The sequence below is a fragment of the Mobula birostris genome (assembly GCF_030028105.1).
Source record: "Mobula birostris isolate sMobBir1 chromosome 26 unlocalized genomic scaffold, sMobBir1.hap1 SUPER_26_unloc_1, whole genome shotgun sequence".
NCBI classification, from domain to species: Eukaryota; Metazoa; Chordata; class Chondrichthyes; order Myliobatiformes; family Myliobatidae; genus Mobula; species Mobula birostris.
The window spans coordinates 483,558-501,289 of NW_027274039.1; the positions used below are offsets into that span (position 1 = coordinate 483,558).

The window sequence follows — 17,732 nt, forward strand, 5'->3', positions numbered from 1 at the left end:
ACTCATTCATCTGCGCTACCTTCCTTACCTCGTGGCACTGGGAGTAATTCGGAGATTACCACCTAGGAGGTCCTGCTCTTCAGCCTCCTCCCTAACTCCATAAATTTACTGTGCAGGACCTTTATCCCTCTCCTACTATGTCATTGTTACCAACATGTACCACAACCTCCGGGTGCTCACCCTCCCCTTCAAGAATATTTTGCAATTGTTCAGAGACATCCTGGACCCTAGCACCCAGGAGGCAACACTCGATCCTGGCGTCTCTTTTGCTGTCACAGAATCTCCTATCTGTCCCCTTAACTATCGAGTCCCCCATGACCATTGCTCCGCCTGACTTCACCCTACCCTTCTGAGGCTCACAGCCAACCACAGTGTTATTGGTCTAGGTGCTGCTGCCTTGCCCAGATAGGTCACCCCCCTCAGCAGTATCCAAAGGGGTATACCTGTTGCTCAAGGGAATGGCCCCGGGGGACCCTGTACTGACTTCTTTCTCCCTTTACCTCTCTGTGTTCACCCGTCTACTCCCCGAATTCTGCACTCTGGGTGTAACCACCTGCTCAAAAGTCTTATCTATCAATTGCTCTGCCTCCCGGATGATCCGTTGTGCAAACAGCTCCAGCTCCTTACTGCTTTCTTTCTTTCTTTTCAATATTTTTATTAACTTCTTACAGAAAAGAATACAGAGTACAGTAGGATATATAATATATATCGATTACAATATATTGAAATCACAGATAAACTATAATTACCCCATATTCATATAAATTTAAATTTAAATGTAATATCGAAAAGAGATAATTTTATTATACAAAAAGTCTAAACCCACTACCAGAAAAAAAAAAGCTGTTAGGTTTAAAAAAAAAAGAAAAGGAAGAAATTCTTAACATATAGTAAAACATATACACAAGGAAATCTGCAGATGCTGGTATTTCAAGAAACACACAGGACGAAGGGTCTCGGCCCGAAACGTCAACTGTACCTCTTCCTATAGATGCTGCCTGGCCTGCTGCGTTCACCAGCAACTTTTATGTGTGTTGCTAGTAAAACATATTATTTGCCAACATCTGTGCTTGATAGCAAATCAAAGCTTTTGAAAATAATTCAAAAAAGGTCTCCACTATGTTAAAAAATCCTGTCTAGGTTCAGAAATTGAACAGCGAATCTTCTCTAAATTTAAGCAAGACATAACATCATGTAACCAATGAGTACGAGTAGGCAGAGTGGCATCCTTCCATTTAAACATCAATGCCCTCCTGGCTATAAGAGAAATAAAGGCCAGAATATGCAGATCATGTGTCTCCAAAATAATATCATTTCCTCCAACAATACCAAATAAGGCAGTCAGAATAAGGTTTAAAATTTACTTTAAAAAGCACCAAAAAAGTTTCAAATACCTCCTTCCAATATTTTTCGAAACTCAGACAAGTCCAAAACATATAGATTAGTGAAGCTTCTCCATTATTACCTCTATCACAAAAGGGAGATGTATCCGAATAAAAACGAGATAGCTTATCTTTAGACATGTGGGCCATATGAACCACTTTAAATTGAAGAAGGGAAGGACGGGCACATAACAATGAGGTGTTAACCAATTTAAAAATTTCATTCCAAGTGTCCTCAAAAATTGAAATCTGTAAAACTTGTTCCCAAAGATTTTAAATTTTATCTAAAGGAATATTTCTCATTCCCAACAACATACCATAAATATTAGATATAAATGCATTATGGAAGGGTTTCAGATTAAAAATTAGATCAAGTAAATTTTTATCTGGACTTTTAGGAAATGTATGTACTTGAGAATGCTAAAAGTTTCTAATTTGTAAATATGGAAAAAAGTGAGTTCTCAGTAGGCTATACTTAACTGACAGTTGTTCAAATGAAACATAGAAACATTGAAAATAGGTGCAGGAGTAGGCCATTTGGCCCTTTGAGCCTGCACCGCTATTCAGTATGATCATGGCTGATCATCCAACTCAGAACCCTGTACCAGCCTTCCCTCCATACCCCCTGATCCCTTTAGCCACAAGGACCATATCTAACTCCCTCTTAAATATAGCCAATGAACTGGCCTCAACTGTTTCCTGTGGCAGAGAATTCCACAGATTCACCACTCTCTGTGTGAAGAAGTTTTTCCTCATCTCGGTCCTAAAAGGCTTCCCCTTTATCCTTAAACTGTGACCCCTCGTTCTAAACTTCCCAAACATCGGGAACAATTTTCCTGCATCTAGCCTGTCCAATCCCTTTAGAATGAAGACAGAGTATCTCCAACAAACAAATCATGAAAACATTTAATACCCAATCTTTTCCACTCTTTAAAAACTACATCAGACATTGAAGGTTTAAAAAAATAGTTAGAAAAAAATGGGACTGGAAAGTGAAAAACTCAATAAACCAAAATAATTTCTAAATGGTATCCAAATCCTCAAAGGGTGGTTAACTACAAAATTATCAGTTAGATTACTTGAAGATAAAGGAATTGAGGATCCGAGAAGAGAAATGATAGAGAATTTATTAACAGAGCTAGCTTCTAAAGAAGCCCAGACCGGACAGTCCGCTCAATTAATATAATATAACCAAAACATAAGACTCCGTATATTCACTGCCCAGTAATAAAACCTAAAATTGGGTAAGGCTAAACCTCCATTCTTTTTAGCTTTTTGAAGATGAACTTTATTTAATCGAGAAATTTTATTTTTCCATATATAAAAAGATAGAAGAGAATCCAAAGAATCCAAAAAAAAAGGATTTAGGAATAAAAACAGGTATGGCCTGAAATAAATATAAAAACTTAGGCAAAATATTTATTTTAATGGAATTGATTCAGCCAATCAACAATAAAGAGAAGGGTGACCAACTTGAAAGTGCCTTCTTAACATAATTCAGAAGTGTAAAAAAAATTTCTTTAATAAGGAATTTATAATTCCTAGTTATTGTTACGCTCATGTAAGTAAATTGATTTCTTACAATTTTAAAAGGAAGGTTAGTATTAACTAAAATCAAATTAATCAAAGGAAAAAGTTCACTCTTATGAAAGTTAAGTTTATATCCAGAAAACTGACTAAAGCAGGAAAGTAAAGAAAGTAGATTAGATTAGATTATAAGGACAGTTAGTCCTCGTTTATTGTCATTTAGAAATGCATGCATTAAAAAATGATACAACGTTCCTCCAGAATGATATCACAAGAAAACACAGGACAAACCAAGACTAAAACTGACAAAACTACATAATTATAACGTATAGTTACAACAGTGCAAAGCAATACCATGATTTGATAAAGAGCAGACCAGGGGCACGGTTAAAAAAAAGTTTCAAAGTCCTGATAAACTCATCATCTCATGCAGGCAGCAGAAGGGAGGAACCCTCCCCGCCATGAACTCACCGATGTAGCCCCATTGGAAGCACCCGACCGCAGCGGACTCTGAGTCCATCCGAAAACTTCGAGCCTCCGACCAGCCCCTCTGACACAGTCTCTCCAAGCACCATCTTCTGCTGAGTGCTTTGACCCCGCCCCTGCTGCTGAGCAACAAGCAAAGCCGAGGACTCGGGGCCCTTCTCCTCGGGAGATTCTGGACCACACAGTAGCAGCAGAATCGAAGCAGGCATTTCAGAAGTTTCACCAGATGTTCCTCCGTGCTCTCACGTCCGTCTCCATCAAATCAGGATTGTGCACGACACTCTACTTAATAAATAATAGACATCACCACTGGAGTGGCCGCTTTGAGCTGCGTTGCGCCACCATCTTCTCTTCTCTTTATACACGTAGAGAATGTAAAGAAGACTCCACATTAGAAATGAAGAGCAAAAGGTCATCAGCATAAAGCAAAATTTTGTGGGTAATACCCCTCCTTAAAATACCAGTGATATCATTACATTCCCGGAAAGCAATAGCTAAAGGTTCCAAGACCAAATCAAAAAGCAAAGGACTCAAAGGACAACCTTGTTTAGTTCCACGATAAAGTTTAAATGGTTTAGACTACTGAAAGTTAGTAAGAACCTGAGTGGAGGGAGATAAATAAATTAATTTAATTCATTGAATAAAATAGGACCCAAAGTTAAATTTTTCTAAAGCTTTAAATAAATAATTCCATTCAACCCGATAAAAGGCTTTCTCAGCATCTAAGGATATCACACATTCCGAAATCTGTTTAGAAGGAGAATAAATAACATTCAATAAATGACAAATATTAAAGTGGGAGTATCGATTTTTGATAAATCTAGTCTGATCATCAGAGATAATAGATGGCAAAATATTTTCAATCCTATGAGTCAAAAGTTTAGATAAAATTTTAGTATCAACATTAAGTAAGGAAATAAGTCAATAAGAAAAGCATTCAATTGGGTCCTTATTCTTTTTAAGAATAAGTGAAATAGAGGCTTCATAAAAAGACTGTGGTAACTTACCTAATTTAAGAGAATTGGAAAGGACTGAATATAAACAAGGTATAAGCAAAGAGGAAAAAGCCTTATAAAACTCTCCAGAAAATCCATCAGGACCCGGAGTCTTCTCCGAGTACAAAGGATGAACAACCTCTGCAATTTCCTCAGCACATCTTTTATATAAAACAAGATCTGGAGCCAAAGCATATTTTTGGTCTGAATGTTTCAGCTGATTGGCTAATTCAATTCTCTCCTTATTAGCTTTTTTCTTAACCCTTGTGGTAAAAGAAATAATTTGACCTCTAATATAAGCCTTAAAAGCATCCCAGAAAATAAGACTAGCAGTCTCTTCTAGCGTATTTTCTTCAAAAAAAAGAATAATTTGTCTCTCCAAAAATATTAAAAAATCTTTATCTGAAAACAAAGTTGGATTAAAACACCAAAATCTGTTTATTTGGGAGATACCCAGAAGATTTAAAGATAAAAACACAGGAGCATGATCTGAAACAGCAATTTCTTTATATTCACAGGATCGAACTAATGAAATCAATTGGCTATCAACAAAAAAAATAATCAATCCTGGAATACGTATGATGAACATGAGAAAAAAATGAGTACTCTTTATCTGTTGGATATAAAAAAAATGCCAAACATCAACAATATCACATTTCATTAGAAAAGATTGGATAAAGGAGACAGATCTACTACAAGTTAATTGTTTAGAAGAAGTATGATCTAAAACAGGATCGAAACAACAGTTGAAGTCTCCTCTTAAAACCAAAGAATATAAACTTAAATCTCGTAAAAGCGAAAAAAAATGTTCAAAAAAGCCTGGATCATCTATATTCGGGGCCTACAAATTAGCAAACACCATTAATTTATTATCTAATTTCCCTGAGACTATAACAAAACGCCCATTGGTATCAGACACTACATTATGTTGAATGAAAGAAACTGAATTATCTGTAAGAATCGAAACTCCTCTTGCCTTAGCCTGAAAGGAGGAATGGAAAGATAAACCCTTCCAAAGGCTGAAAAAATGTAAACTATCACATTTATGAACGTGTTTCTTGTAAAAAAAATTGAGACATTCAATTTCTTAATATAATTAAATATCTTATTACATTTCACAGGATGGTTTAATCCTATCACATTTAAACTAAGTAAATTAAAAATATGGTCCATTTTAAATATTGTTTAAAGGAGATGTTTGAATAAAAACTGCTGGAATATATATTAAATCCAAACAATGAGCTTTAAAGAAAAAGTAACCAAGCAACAAATGAAGCTAAGAGAGCCAAACAGCTGATAGAAAAAAGAAAACCACCCCCCTCCCCCACCCAAAGAGAGAAAATCGACCAAAGGGCAGTCGACAGCTAGACCTACCATTCCCTCCCCAAACAATCCACTGGCTGATCTCCAAAAAAAAATTTCAAGGCAAAACTACGTTCCAACAAGACACAACAAAAAAAGAGCCAAATTAAACATATTTTAAAAAACCTCATAAAAAATTTAGTATAAAAATATTAGAAATAAATATGAAAGTTCAAAACATATTAACTTAGAAAACATCAACTCAAAGAAAACTTACTAATATTAAATCCTTAATTTTTTAAACAAGGAAATAAAAGTACAAAAAAATAGATACGAAGGTATACCAAAAGTAAAAAAAAACAATTGTTCATAAAAGAAAGTGATGAACAGTTAGGCTGCTGATTCTAAAAAAAAAAAGATCCAGCAGGCAGACGCAACATAAATTTGTGTAAAGAGTTATTGAACAATTGAACTTCTGAAATTGATTCGGCACTCAAGAAATCCTGCACCTTTTCAGTCGAACGAAAGCATCTGTGAGCGGATATTGAAGAGAGGGTTTAAAACCTTTATTATACAGCTCAGGTATGACTTTTTAAAACTTGAAGCGTTCCTACAACACCTCGGATGAAAAATCTTCCACAATTCTGAACTTCTGGTCTTCATAATCCATCATACCTTTCCAACGGGATTCACGAATTAAAAGTTCCTTTGTTTGAAAGTCGTGAAGACAAGTTATCACTGAGTGGGGTTGTCCTTCCGGAGGAGATCTTGGTACAGGCAGTCTGTGAGCTTGGTCTATTTTAGTCAGAGATTTAAAAATATTCAGAAATAATTTAGCCAAAAGGTTTGCAAAAAATTCCGAAGGCTGATTGCTTTCCAATGACTCTTTAAAACCCAGAATGCGTAAATTATTTCTTCTGTTTCTATTTTCTAAGTTGATAATCTTCTGTCTTAATGTTTCATTAACCTTTAACTGTTTATCACAGATCTGTTCCAGGTCATCAATCTTCGCATCGAACATCGTCAAAGTGTTTTCGTTCTCTCTTATCCGTTTATCGTGTTCATTTAAAGTTTTTTGAGTAGAATCCAATTTTCCATCCATCCGTTTAAATTCAACACTGAGTTGCTGGAGCTCCTCCAAAAGTTCATTTTTATGCTCCTGAAGTATCACCATAATAGATTCCAAAGTTACCGGAGGGTCCTCTTCTTTTTTAGTAGCTTTAGCATGACTCATCATAAAGCAATATTGCGTTTAAAAGTAGGTTTTCAAAACAAGTTGGAAACAGTAAATTAAAAAGAGTAGGAGCACCTATAAAAGTGCTGCTAGCCCATCAACAGCCAGTAGGATTTCACTGCTTTCTTCCAGGAGCTGAAGTTGGCTGCACTTCCCGCAGATGTAGTCATCAAGGGAACCATCAGGTTCCATGAATTCCACATCCTGCAGGAGGAGCATTCCACTGCCATATCTGCCATCCTGGCTGCACTGTACAATGGGCAACCAAGACTGAATCAACAATAACTAAAGGAAAAACCTACCCTTCTCACCTGTTTCTTTGTCCTCAGCCTCTCCTCATTGAAGTCTCCTGAGTCAATGCTTCTAAGTTCCCAAGCTGACTCTAACCCCCACCCAATGATGGCTGCTCCACTAGACTCTATCTCTCTTCTATGGTTTAAAAATAAGAAAAACCCACATACAAGGAGAAAGAACTCATCGGTATTGGTGGTGCACCACCTGCCTTCCACTGTCACCAATGCCTCTGACGCTTCCCGTGCCTGTGCACTGGCTACTGTTTTTAACAGAAACCCCCAGGCAAGGAGAATGAACTCACCACATTTGGTGATGCTTCACCTACCTTCCGCTGTAGCCGACACCTCTGACACTCCCCACGCCTGCGCATTAGCAAGGACATAATGCTGAGCCTTTATAAGACACTAGTCAGGCTATGCTCAGAGTATTGTCAACTGTTTTGGGCCCCATATCTTGGAAAGGATGTATTGTCATTGGAGAGAGTCCAGAGGAGGTTCAAAAGAATGATTCGAAGAATAAAGGGGTTAACATATGAGGAGCATTTGCCAGCTTTGGGCCTGTTCTCTCTGGAATATAGAAGAATGTGGGGGGATCTCATTGAGACCTACTGAATGCTGAAAGGACTAGATAGGGTATATGTGGAGTGGATGTTTCCTGTGGTGGTGGTATCCAGAACTATCGGGCGCAGCCTCAAAATGAGGGGTGACTGCTTAGAACAGAGATAAGGAAAAATATTTTTAGCTAGAGCGTAGTAAATCTGCGGAATGCTCTGCCACAGACTGCGGTGGAGACCGTCCCTGCGTATATTTAAGGCGGAAGTTGATCGTTTTCTGATCGGTCAGGGTTTTGAAGGATATGGCAAGAAGGCAGGTGTGAGGTTGAGTGGTATCCGGGTTCAGCCATAATGGAATGGTGGAATAGATTTGATGGGCTGAATGGCCTAATTCTGTTGCTATGTCTTATGGTCTCCTATTTCCAAATAAAAATAAACCCAGCTCCAATCTCCTCGATGGCAGAGCATTCCATAGCCGCTCCATTACAGAGAGCATCTCTTCTACATTCTCTCCATTGCTACCACTAGAGTAACTAGAACTGTACACAATACTCCAAGTTGTCTACTTACCCTTTTGCTCTTAATATAATTGCAGAATCTCTGAAGATTCTCTTTATTAGTCATGTCAGAGTTGCAAGCTGTCTCTGCCAATGCAAATGTATTTGATGCATTCAATTCACAGACAATACCGTAAATCCTGAGTGAAACACTTCAAATAATTAAAATTTGAAATATAAACAAAAATGGTGGAAATTCTAAACAGGTCAGGGAGTGACTGTGAAGAATGAAGTAGGACTAGTGTTTCAAACCAATGAGCTGTGCTCAGCCTTCTAACCACAAAACCTTGCTGCAGTCACCCCCGTACTTCACAATCCACTGAAGGGTCTCAGCCTGAAATGTCGACTGTACTCTTTTCTATAGATGCTGCTTGACCTGCTGAGTTCTTCCAGCATTTTGTGTGTGTTTCTCAGATTTCCAGTATCTGCAGATTTTCTCTTGTTTACTTCACAATCTTTGCTGTGTTCTTACAGACTACGAAAGACTGTGCGACCTGTCCCCCGGTGACCTCACAGTTACAAATGACTTCTGGCACTGTTTTGCTGTGAGAAAACAGGAGGATCCGAATTTCTTTGAAGAGAGGCACCTTAAATTCATCTCCATGTTGGGCAAGGTATAAACTGGATGGTAGGGAAGGTGCGAGAGGGCAGACAGTGTCACTTGTGTTATATCAGAGATCTGATTCATCTTTCACATGTAGCCTTCAATGTGATGTCCACAGCAACATGAGATGATCAGTTCATTCACAGATCAATACTGGTCAATAATATTGGCTTCCATCTGTGTCTGGAATCCAGTGCCTACCAAGATGTCATTGGCTTTGTTGAGGATTCAGCAGCCATCTCATTGTTTAACTAGGGATGTTAGGCTGAATGATGGGTTCAGATCTCTGACTGGGGATTTGGGCTCAAGCATTTGAGGACAATACCATGTCATTGAAGCTCCAAGTTAATTTATTTAAAGAACAAAGTGTGCACACTGGGTCTTAATGTGGACAAATGTGAAGTGATGCATTAGGGCAGGAATAATGAGAGGCAAACAGAATAAAACATATTGTCTGAGTAGGATGCAAGAACAGAGGGGGCCAGAGCTACATGTACATAAGCTATTGGAAGTGCAGAGCAAGTTGAGGAAATGATCAATCAGATCCATAATTTTGAGCTTCCCTCGTACAACCATTCCCTGGTTCTCTGAATCACAATAAGCCAACATGCAGCACATTACAGAAACCAATAGAGTATTGAGCTTTACCACAAGGGGTGTGGAATATAACAGCAGAGGCAGTTTGATGCGTGGCCACTGGGAGACTGCACCTGGAGCACTTTCAGTCTTACCTAAGGAAGGGTATACTTGCACTGGGATGGTAAAGGTCCCCTGGATTGATCACTGGGAATGATGGGTTGATGCATGATGAAAGGTTGAACATATGGGGCCAACACTTAGTGTATAGAAAAAATAGATATGACCTTATTAAAATGTAAGATTTTGTCCAGGATTAGAGGGTGCTGAAAAGAAATTTCACCAAGATGCAGATGAAACTCCAGAGTAATTCTAGAGACATTGACAATCTATTCCAATTTGTCTGCTTGATTCATTTCAGGGAAATTTTGGCAGTGTGGAGCTGTGTCGTTATGATCCCCTTGGAGACAACACAGGGGACCTGGTGGCTGTGAAAAAGTTGCAACACACCACAAGAGAGCACCTTCGAGACTTTGAGCGGGAGATTGCAGTGGTCAAGAATCTCCATAATGAATATATTGTCAAATACAAAGGAATTTGTTACAGTGTCGGTGAGTGTGATTGGTCCAAATGGTCCTCATTTCTGTTCTTTTGCTTTAGTACTTGGTGACATCATGTGTACTGTTTCTTTTAATAAAGAAGTCAATGTGCAGGAGACAACTGGGGTAACAGAGCAGAGATCTTTGTTCATTTGATTGATCCTGTGATGAGAAAACTGCTCAGGAAGAGAGATGGGGAACAAACCTACTTTAGTGAGGTTTCGAAGAACAAAAGGTGATCCCCTTGAGCACTTGGCCAGTCCACTTCCCCTGGCTGGACGGTGGGAGCAAACAAATTGTCCATGTTTCAGATCAAACCCTGCATTAGGATTCTGCTAGGCATTTACAATCAAGGAGGCATTCAGAGGAGTGAATTTTTCAAATTCTCTCTCCCAGAAAGCTATTGATGACTCTTTTCTTGAGTTTTCTTCTAAAGACTTATTGACATTTGGGCTGAAAGGTAACTGGTTAGGATTCTGGTGTTAGTCAAGGGTAGAAGTGAACTAACATTGAACATAGTGGAAAACTAGTAAAACTGCAGACTCAGGAATCTGAAACAAAAATGCTGAAAGAACTCAATCAACCAAATAACACTTTTGTTAAGAGAAACAAAGTCACCTTTTCATATCTAAGTTCTGAGAAAGTTATTGACTTGAAACATTGATTGGGTTCTCTTTCCAGATACTCTTTCATAGGTAGAATGAATTGGGCTTTTCTCTTTGGAATGACAGTTCAAAGTTAAAGTATTATCAATTTCTTGCAGGCATACTCAATAAATCCATAATAAATCAATGAAAGAATGTACCAACTTGGGTGTCCAATTAGTGTGCAAAAGACAACAAACTGCAAGTACAAAAAGAAAGAAATAGTAATAATAAGTAATTGAAGAATTAATATTGAGAACATGAGATGAAGAGTCCTTGAAAGTGAGTCCATAGGTTGTGGGAACATATCAATAATGGGACAAGTGAAGTTGAGTGAGGTTATCCCCTTTGGTTCATCCTGATGGATGAGGGGTAATAGCTGTGCCTGAACCTGGTAGTGTGAGTTCTGAAGCTCATGAACTACCTTCCTAATGGTAGCATCAAGAAGAGAGCATAACCTGGGTTCTTGGGGAGGGTGGGGAGGGGTCCCTAATGATGGGTCTTGCTTTCCTGTGACAGCACTTTCTGTAAATGTGGTCAGTCTTTGGGAGGGCTTTACCGTGATGTACTGGGCTGTATCCATTAATTTTTGTTGGATTTTCTGTTCAAGGGCATGCCAAGCTATGATGCAACCAGTCAATATATTCTCCACATCTATGGAAGTTTGTCAAAGTTTTAGATGTCATGCTGAATTTTTGCAAATTCCTAAGGAAGAAGAGGCACTTCTGTACTTTCTTCATAATAGCACTTGCATGCTAAGTCCAGGGCAGGTCCTCCAAAATGATAACACTGAGGAATTTAACGTTGCTGACCCTCTCCACCTCTGATGAGGACTGGCTCATGGACCACTGGTTTCCTTCTCCTGAGGTTAATAATCGGCTCCTTGGTCTTGCTGACATTGAGTACGAGGTTGTTGTTACATCACCACTCAGCCAGTTTTTCAATCTCCCTCCTACTTTTTTTAGGCAGAGAGTAGTAAATCTGTGGACTGCTCTACCTCAGACTGTGGGTATATTTAAGGTGGAAGTTGATTGTTTCCTGTGCAGTCAGGGCATCAAAGGATATGGTGAGAAGGCAGGTGTATGGAGTTGAGTGGGATCCGGGATCGGCCATGATGGAATGGTGGAGCAGACTGGATGGGCTGAATGGCATAATTCTGCTCCTGTGTCTTATGGTCTTATGGTCTAACTTACCCACTGAGAAAATAGATATTGGTTTTATTTCCACAGGGCGCAGGAACTTGAGGTTGATCATGGAGTACCTGCCACATGGAAGTCTACGAGATTATCTGCAAAAGAACAGGCACAGTCTGGATCACAAGAGGCTCCTGTTGTATGCCTCACAAATATGCAAGGTACTGTATGTCAGAGCAGAGAGGTAGTGTGTGGCTTCATAGCTGAGAAACATATTTCTTTGCAAAGGTCAAGTGGCATATGTGTGCTCATATAAACAGAAAACCGGCAACATGTTCTTTGTATCACCCTAACCAAACCCCAAACACAAATATAAACTGACACAAGATAAACTGTTTGCACATAACTCCATGTAAAGCTCCCTATTAGCCCAGATGTCTGCCCTTATTCCAAGAGCGCACTGTCCCTTCTGAGAGGAAGGTTATAGGCTCTAGCCTCACTTCAAGGCTGTAATCAGCTTCATTCAAATGATTCTCTGTGCAGTACTGAAGGACTGCAACATTGTCACAGATACAGCCTTTTAGCTGAGGATATAAACAGAGGCTCCTTTTCCTTTCTCTGAGTATTAAAGAACAGGTGGACGTGTCTATGAAAGAAGAACAATTTACCTGGCTGTTTATTGTAGGATCCTCCCCATCCAAGCATGCCCTCTTCACAAACTTCAGGGGTCCCAGTATGGAAACCTGTGGAACTACTGCCGCAAAACAACATATTTATCGTCAATGATAATGCTGCGTACTGGTTACTGTTGATTTTACACTAGAACACTGACAAAGCCTAGAGTAGCAGCACTTGCCATGAATGTCTGAAGCTGTGTTATTTGGAGATACTTCACTTGTTTCCAACTCTGGACACATTCTTGGCTACTTACCCAAGCCATTGCAGCCTGTCTCGTTGATGGTTATCTAACATGTAGAACTTGCTATCAAACAAGTACATCTGACAAGTACAATTTGGTAATATCAAGCCTTCCATTTGTTTGAAAAGTTCTCCATTTCTCCAAAGAATGATTTCTGACAGTTAATCATAGAGATCTTACCCAGTCCCCAAACCTGCCAATCACATTGCCATTATTGTAGAAATGGGACTTTATGTGAAGTGTTCAGTTTTTTGAACTCTCAATTTTTAACTATTGTGAGTTTTATTTTTAGGTTTTGAATCAGTGTACAGCAGTTGAATCTCAGAGTTTCTGAGGTATTCTTCAGACTGATAACTGGATAAAAATTGAAAATTTTCTCTTGGACATGGTTTAGCCAAAGCATTAAGGACACTGCTGGAAAAAGAATGTTCCTGCCTACAACCTGGTGCTAATAATTTCTGTTCTTATTGAAAGGGAATGGAATACCTTGGCTCTAAACGATATGTACACAGAGATCTGGCAACTCGGAACATCCTTGTAAAAAGTGGCACCTGTGTAAAAATAGGTGATTTTGGTCTAACCAAGATTCTGCCTGGAGACAAGGATTACTATAAAGTTTTGGAGGCAGGAGAGAGTCCAATCTTTTGGTAAGAGCAGTCCATTGGTTGGTTAGTATCCACTCCTGGGCACTTGTGTTCATTTCTTTCCAAAGCAACCCATTATCAATTATGTACTGAAGCTGGTGCAAACCACAATATGGCTCTCCACTCCCCTACTCACATCTCTCATTCATTGCCTCGTTTCTAATCTGGTTCTTTGTTTTTCACCCACCGAATATCCTCTCAGTTCTGCTGTCTGGCTGTATAACATCTAAAATACAGGTATGTCAGTTTGAGGAGGTCATGGTCTCACATAAAAAGTAACATAGAAACATAGAAAACCTGCAGCACATTACAGGCCTTTTGGCCCACAACGCTGTGCCAAACATGTACTTACTTTAGAAATTACCTAGGGTTACCCATATCCCTCTATTTATCTAAGAGTCTCTTAAAAGCCCCCTTTGTATCCGCCTCCACCACCATTGCCAGCTGCCCATTCCATGCATTCATCACTCTGCGTAAAAAAAAAAAAAAAAAAAAAATTCTTGCCCCTGATATCCCCTCTGTACCTACTTCCAAGCACCTTAAAACTGTGCCTTCTCGTGTTAGCCATTTCAGCCCTGGATAAAAGCCTCTGACTATCCACATGATCACTGCCTCTCATCACCTTATACACCTCTATCAGATTTCCTCTCATCCTACGTCGCTCCAAAGAAAAAAGGCCAAGTAGGTGGCAGATAAGCTGGTTTCCCTCAGTCACAGGGCACTGAGAAACCTCCACTGGCATTTTTCAATTACATCACTTCTGTACCTTTGTAAATTCAATCTTTCTTATCTGTACAAATCCATTAGGGAGACCAGTGTGCCGAGCTGGCCAGAATGATTAATTGCCTTGTCCATGTTTGATTTTGCATCTCTTTCTGTCATTAGCCACCTCCTCAATCCTTGTGCATCTGTCACTGCCTGTCACTGCATTTAATCAACAATGAGGGCCACCTCTATTGGCTCAGTGAGTTCCTGCACAACTCTGCTACTGAAGGATAGTGGTACAAGCAATAGATGTGACGGCTGTGCTGCACCTGTGGGAATACTGGCACAGATGAAGCTTGATCTCAAGGACAATCTACCCAACTTGATCCACAGTACATTTACCTCACTAATCCTTCACTCCATCCACATCCAGTGTACCATGCATGGTGGATATGCAACTATTCTAGAAGCACCTTCTAAGCCAATATGTCCTACAACCCAGAAGGCACAGAGGAACATCATATAACCATATAAACATATAACAATTACAGCACGGAAGCAGGCCATCTCAGCCCTTCTAGTCCATGCCGAACTCTTACTCTCACCTAGTCCCACCGACCTGCACTCAACCCATAACCCTCTATTCTTTTCCCGGGCATATAGCTGTCCAGTTTAACTTCAAATGACAACATCGAACCTGCCTCAACCACTTCTGCTGGAAGCTCGTTCCACACAGCTACCACTCTCTGAGTAAAGAAGTTCTCCCTCATGTTACCCCTAAACTTTTGCCCTTTAACTCTCAACTCATATCCTCTTGATTGAATCTCCCCAACTCTCAATGGAAAAAGCCTATCCACATCAACTCTATCTATCCCCCTCATAATTTTAAATACCTCTATCAAGTCCCCCCTCAACATTATATGTTCCAAAGAATAAAGACCCAACTTGTTCAACCTTTCTCTGTAACTTAGGTGATGAAACCCAGATAACACTCTAGTAAATCTTCTCTGTACTCTCTCTATTTTGTTGACATCTTTCCTATAATTCGGTGACCAAAACTGTACACAATATTCCAAATTTGGCCTCACCAATGCTTATACAATTTCAACATTACATCCCAACTCCTATACTCAATGCTCTGATTTATAAAGGCCAGCATACTAAAAGCTTTCTTCACCACCCCATCTACATGAGATACCACCTTCAGGGAACTATGCACCGTTATTCCTAGATCCCTCTGTTCTACTGCATTCTTCAGTGCTCTACCATTTACCATGCATGTCCTATTTTGATTAGTCCTACCAAAATGTAGCACCTCACATTTATCAGCATTAAACTCCATCTGCCATCTTTCAGGCCACTCTTCTAACTGGCCTAAATCCCTCTGCAAGCTTTGAAAACACACTTCATTATCCACAACTCCACCTATCTTAGTATTATCTGCATACTTACTAATCCAATTTACCACCCCATCATCCAGATCATTAATATATACGACAAACAACATTGGACCCAGTACAGATCCCTGAGGCACACTACTAGTCACCTGCCTCCAATCTGACACACAGTTATCTACCACTACTCTCTGGCACCTCCCATCCAGCCACTGCTGAATCCGTTTTACTACTTCAATATTAATACCTAATGATTGAACCTTCCTAACTAATCTTCCATGTGGAACCTTGTCAAAGACCTTACTGAAGTCCATATTGACAACATCCATCGCTTTACCCTCGTCAACTTTCTTTGTAACCTCTTCAAAAAATTCAATAAGATTTGTCAAACATGACCTTCCACACACAAATCCATGTTGACTGTTCCTAATCAGACCCTGTCTATCCAGATAATTATATATACCATCTCTAAGAATACTTTCCATCAATTTACCCACCACTGACGTCAAACTCACATGCCAATAATTGCTAAGTTTACTCTTAGAGTCCTTTTTAAACAATGGAACAACATGAGCAATATGCCAATCCTCCGGCACCATCCCCGTTTCTAATAACATTTGAAATATTTCTGTCAGAGCCCCTGTTATATCCACACTAACTTCCCTCAAGTTCCTAGGGAATATCCTGTCAGGACCCAGAGACTTATTCACCTTTATATTCTTTAAAAGCTCCAGTACTTCCTCTTCTTTAATCATCATAGTTTCCATAACTTCCCTACCCATTTTCCTTATCTTACACAATTCAATATCCTTCTCCTTAGTGAATACCAAAGAAAAGAAATTGTTAAGAATCTCCCCCATTTCTTTTGGCTCCACACATAACTGTCCACTCTGATTCTCAAAGGGACCAATTTCATCCCTCACTATCCTTTTGCTATTAATATAACTGTAGAAACCCTTGTGATTTATTTTCACCTCACTTGCCAAAACAACCTCATATCTTCTTTTAGCTTTTCTAATTTCTTTCTTAAGATTCTTTTTACATTCTTTATATTCCTCGAGCTGCCTATATTTATTGTAGATATCTCTCTTTTTCTCAACCGAGTTTCCAATATCCCTTGAAAACCATGGCTCTCTCAAAATTTAACCTTTCCTTTCAACCGAACAGGAACATAAAGATTCTGTACCCTCAAAATTTCACCTTTAAATGATCTCGATTTCTCTATTACATTCTTCCATTAAGACAAATTATCCCAATCCACTCCTTCTAAATCCTTTCCAATCTCCTCAAAGTTAGCCTTTCTCCAATCAAAAATCTCAACCTTGGGTCCAGACCTATCCTTCTCCATAATTATATTGAAACTAATAGCATTGTGATCACTGGACCCGAAGTGCTCCCCAACACAAACTTCCGTCACCTGACCTATCTTATTCCCTAACAGGAGATCCAACACTGCCCCTTCTCTAGTTGGTACCTCTATGTATTGCTGCAAAAAACTATCCTGCACACATTTTACAAACTCCAAACCATTCAGCCCTTTTACAGTATGGGCTTCCTAGTCTATGTGTGGAAAATTATAATCTCCCACAATCACAACCTTGTGCTTACTACAAATATCTGCAATCTCCTTACAAGTTTACTCCTCCAATTCTTGTTTCCCATTTGGTGGTCTATAAAACACCCCTATAAGTGTTACTACACCTTTCCCATTCCTCAATTCCACCCAAATAGCCTCCCTAGACGAGCCCTCTAATCTATCCTGCCAGAGCACCGTCGTAATATTTTCTCTGACAAGCAATGCAACACCTCCCCCTCTTGTCCCTCCGATTCTATCACACCTGAAGGAATTGAATCCAGGAATATTTAGTTGCCAATCACACCCCTGCTGTAACCATGTTTCACTAATAGCTACCACATCATACTTCCAGGTATTAATCCATGCTGTATGCTTATCCACCTTTCTTGTAATGCTCCTAGCATTAAAACAAATGCACTTAAGAAATTTTAACCACCTCTTACTCTCTGTTGATCACTAACGGTGCAAACAACTTTACTATTTTCTTTTTCTTCCTTATCCCCTACATTATTTTATACATGATTGCTCCCCATTTACAGTCCATCCTGACCAGGGTTGATAACATTGTCCAGCAAACAGAAAAGACTACTGGGCAAAGTTATTGGTGT

General features: G+C 39.3%; 1 protein-coding gene across 2 annotated transcripts in view; it reads left to right on the forward strand.

The window, feature by feature from the left end:
* Window positions 1-17,732, forward strand: part of LOC140192256 (tyrosine-protein kinase JAK2-like) — a 203,347-nt gene that overhangs the window by 158,231 nt on the left and 27,384 nt on the right. For both annotated transcript variants that reach the window (XM_072249929.1, XM_072249930.1), the window contains exons 18-21: window positions 8,805-8,944; window positions 9,932-10,121; window positions 11,983-12,107; window positions 13,280-13,452. In XM_072249929.1, the coding sequence (XP_072106030.1) occupies window positions 8,805-8,944; window positions 9,932-10,121; window positions 11,983-12,107; window positions 13,280-13,452 (628 nt within the window). The remainder of the gene's footprint in view (window positions 1-8,804; window positions 8,945-9,931; window positions 10,122-11,982; window positions 12,108-13,279; window positions 13,453-17,732) is intronic.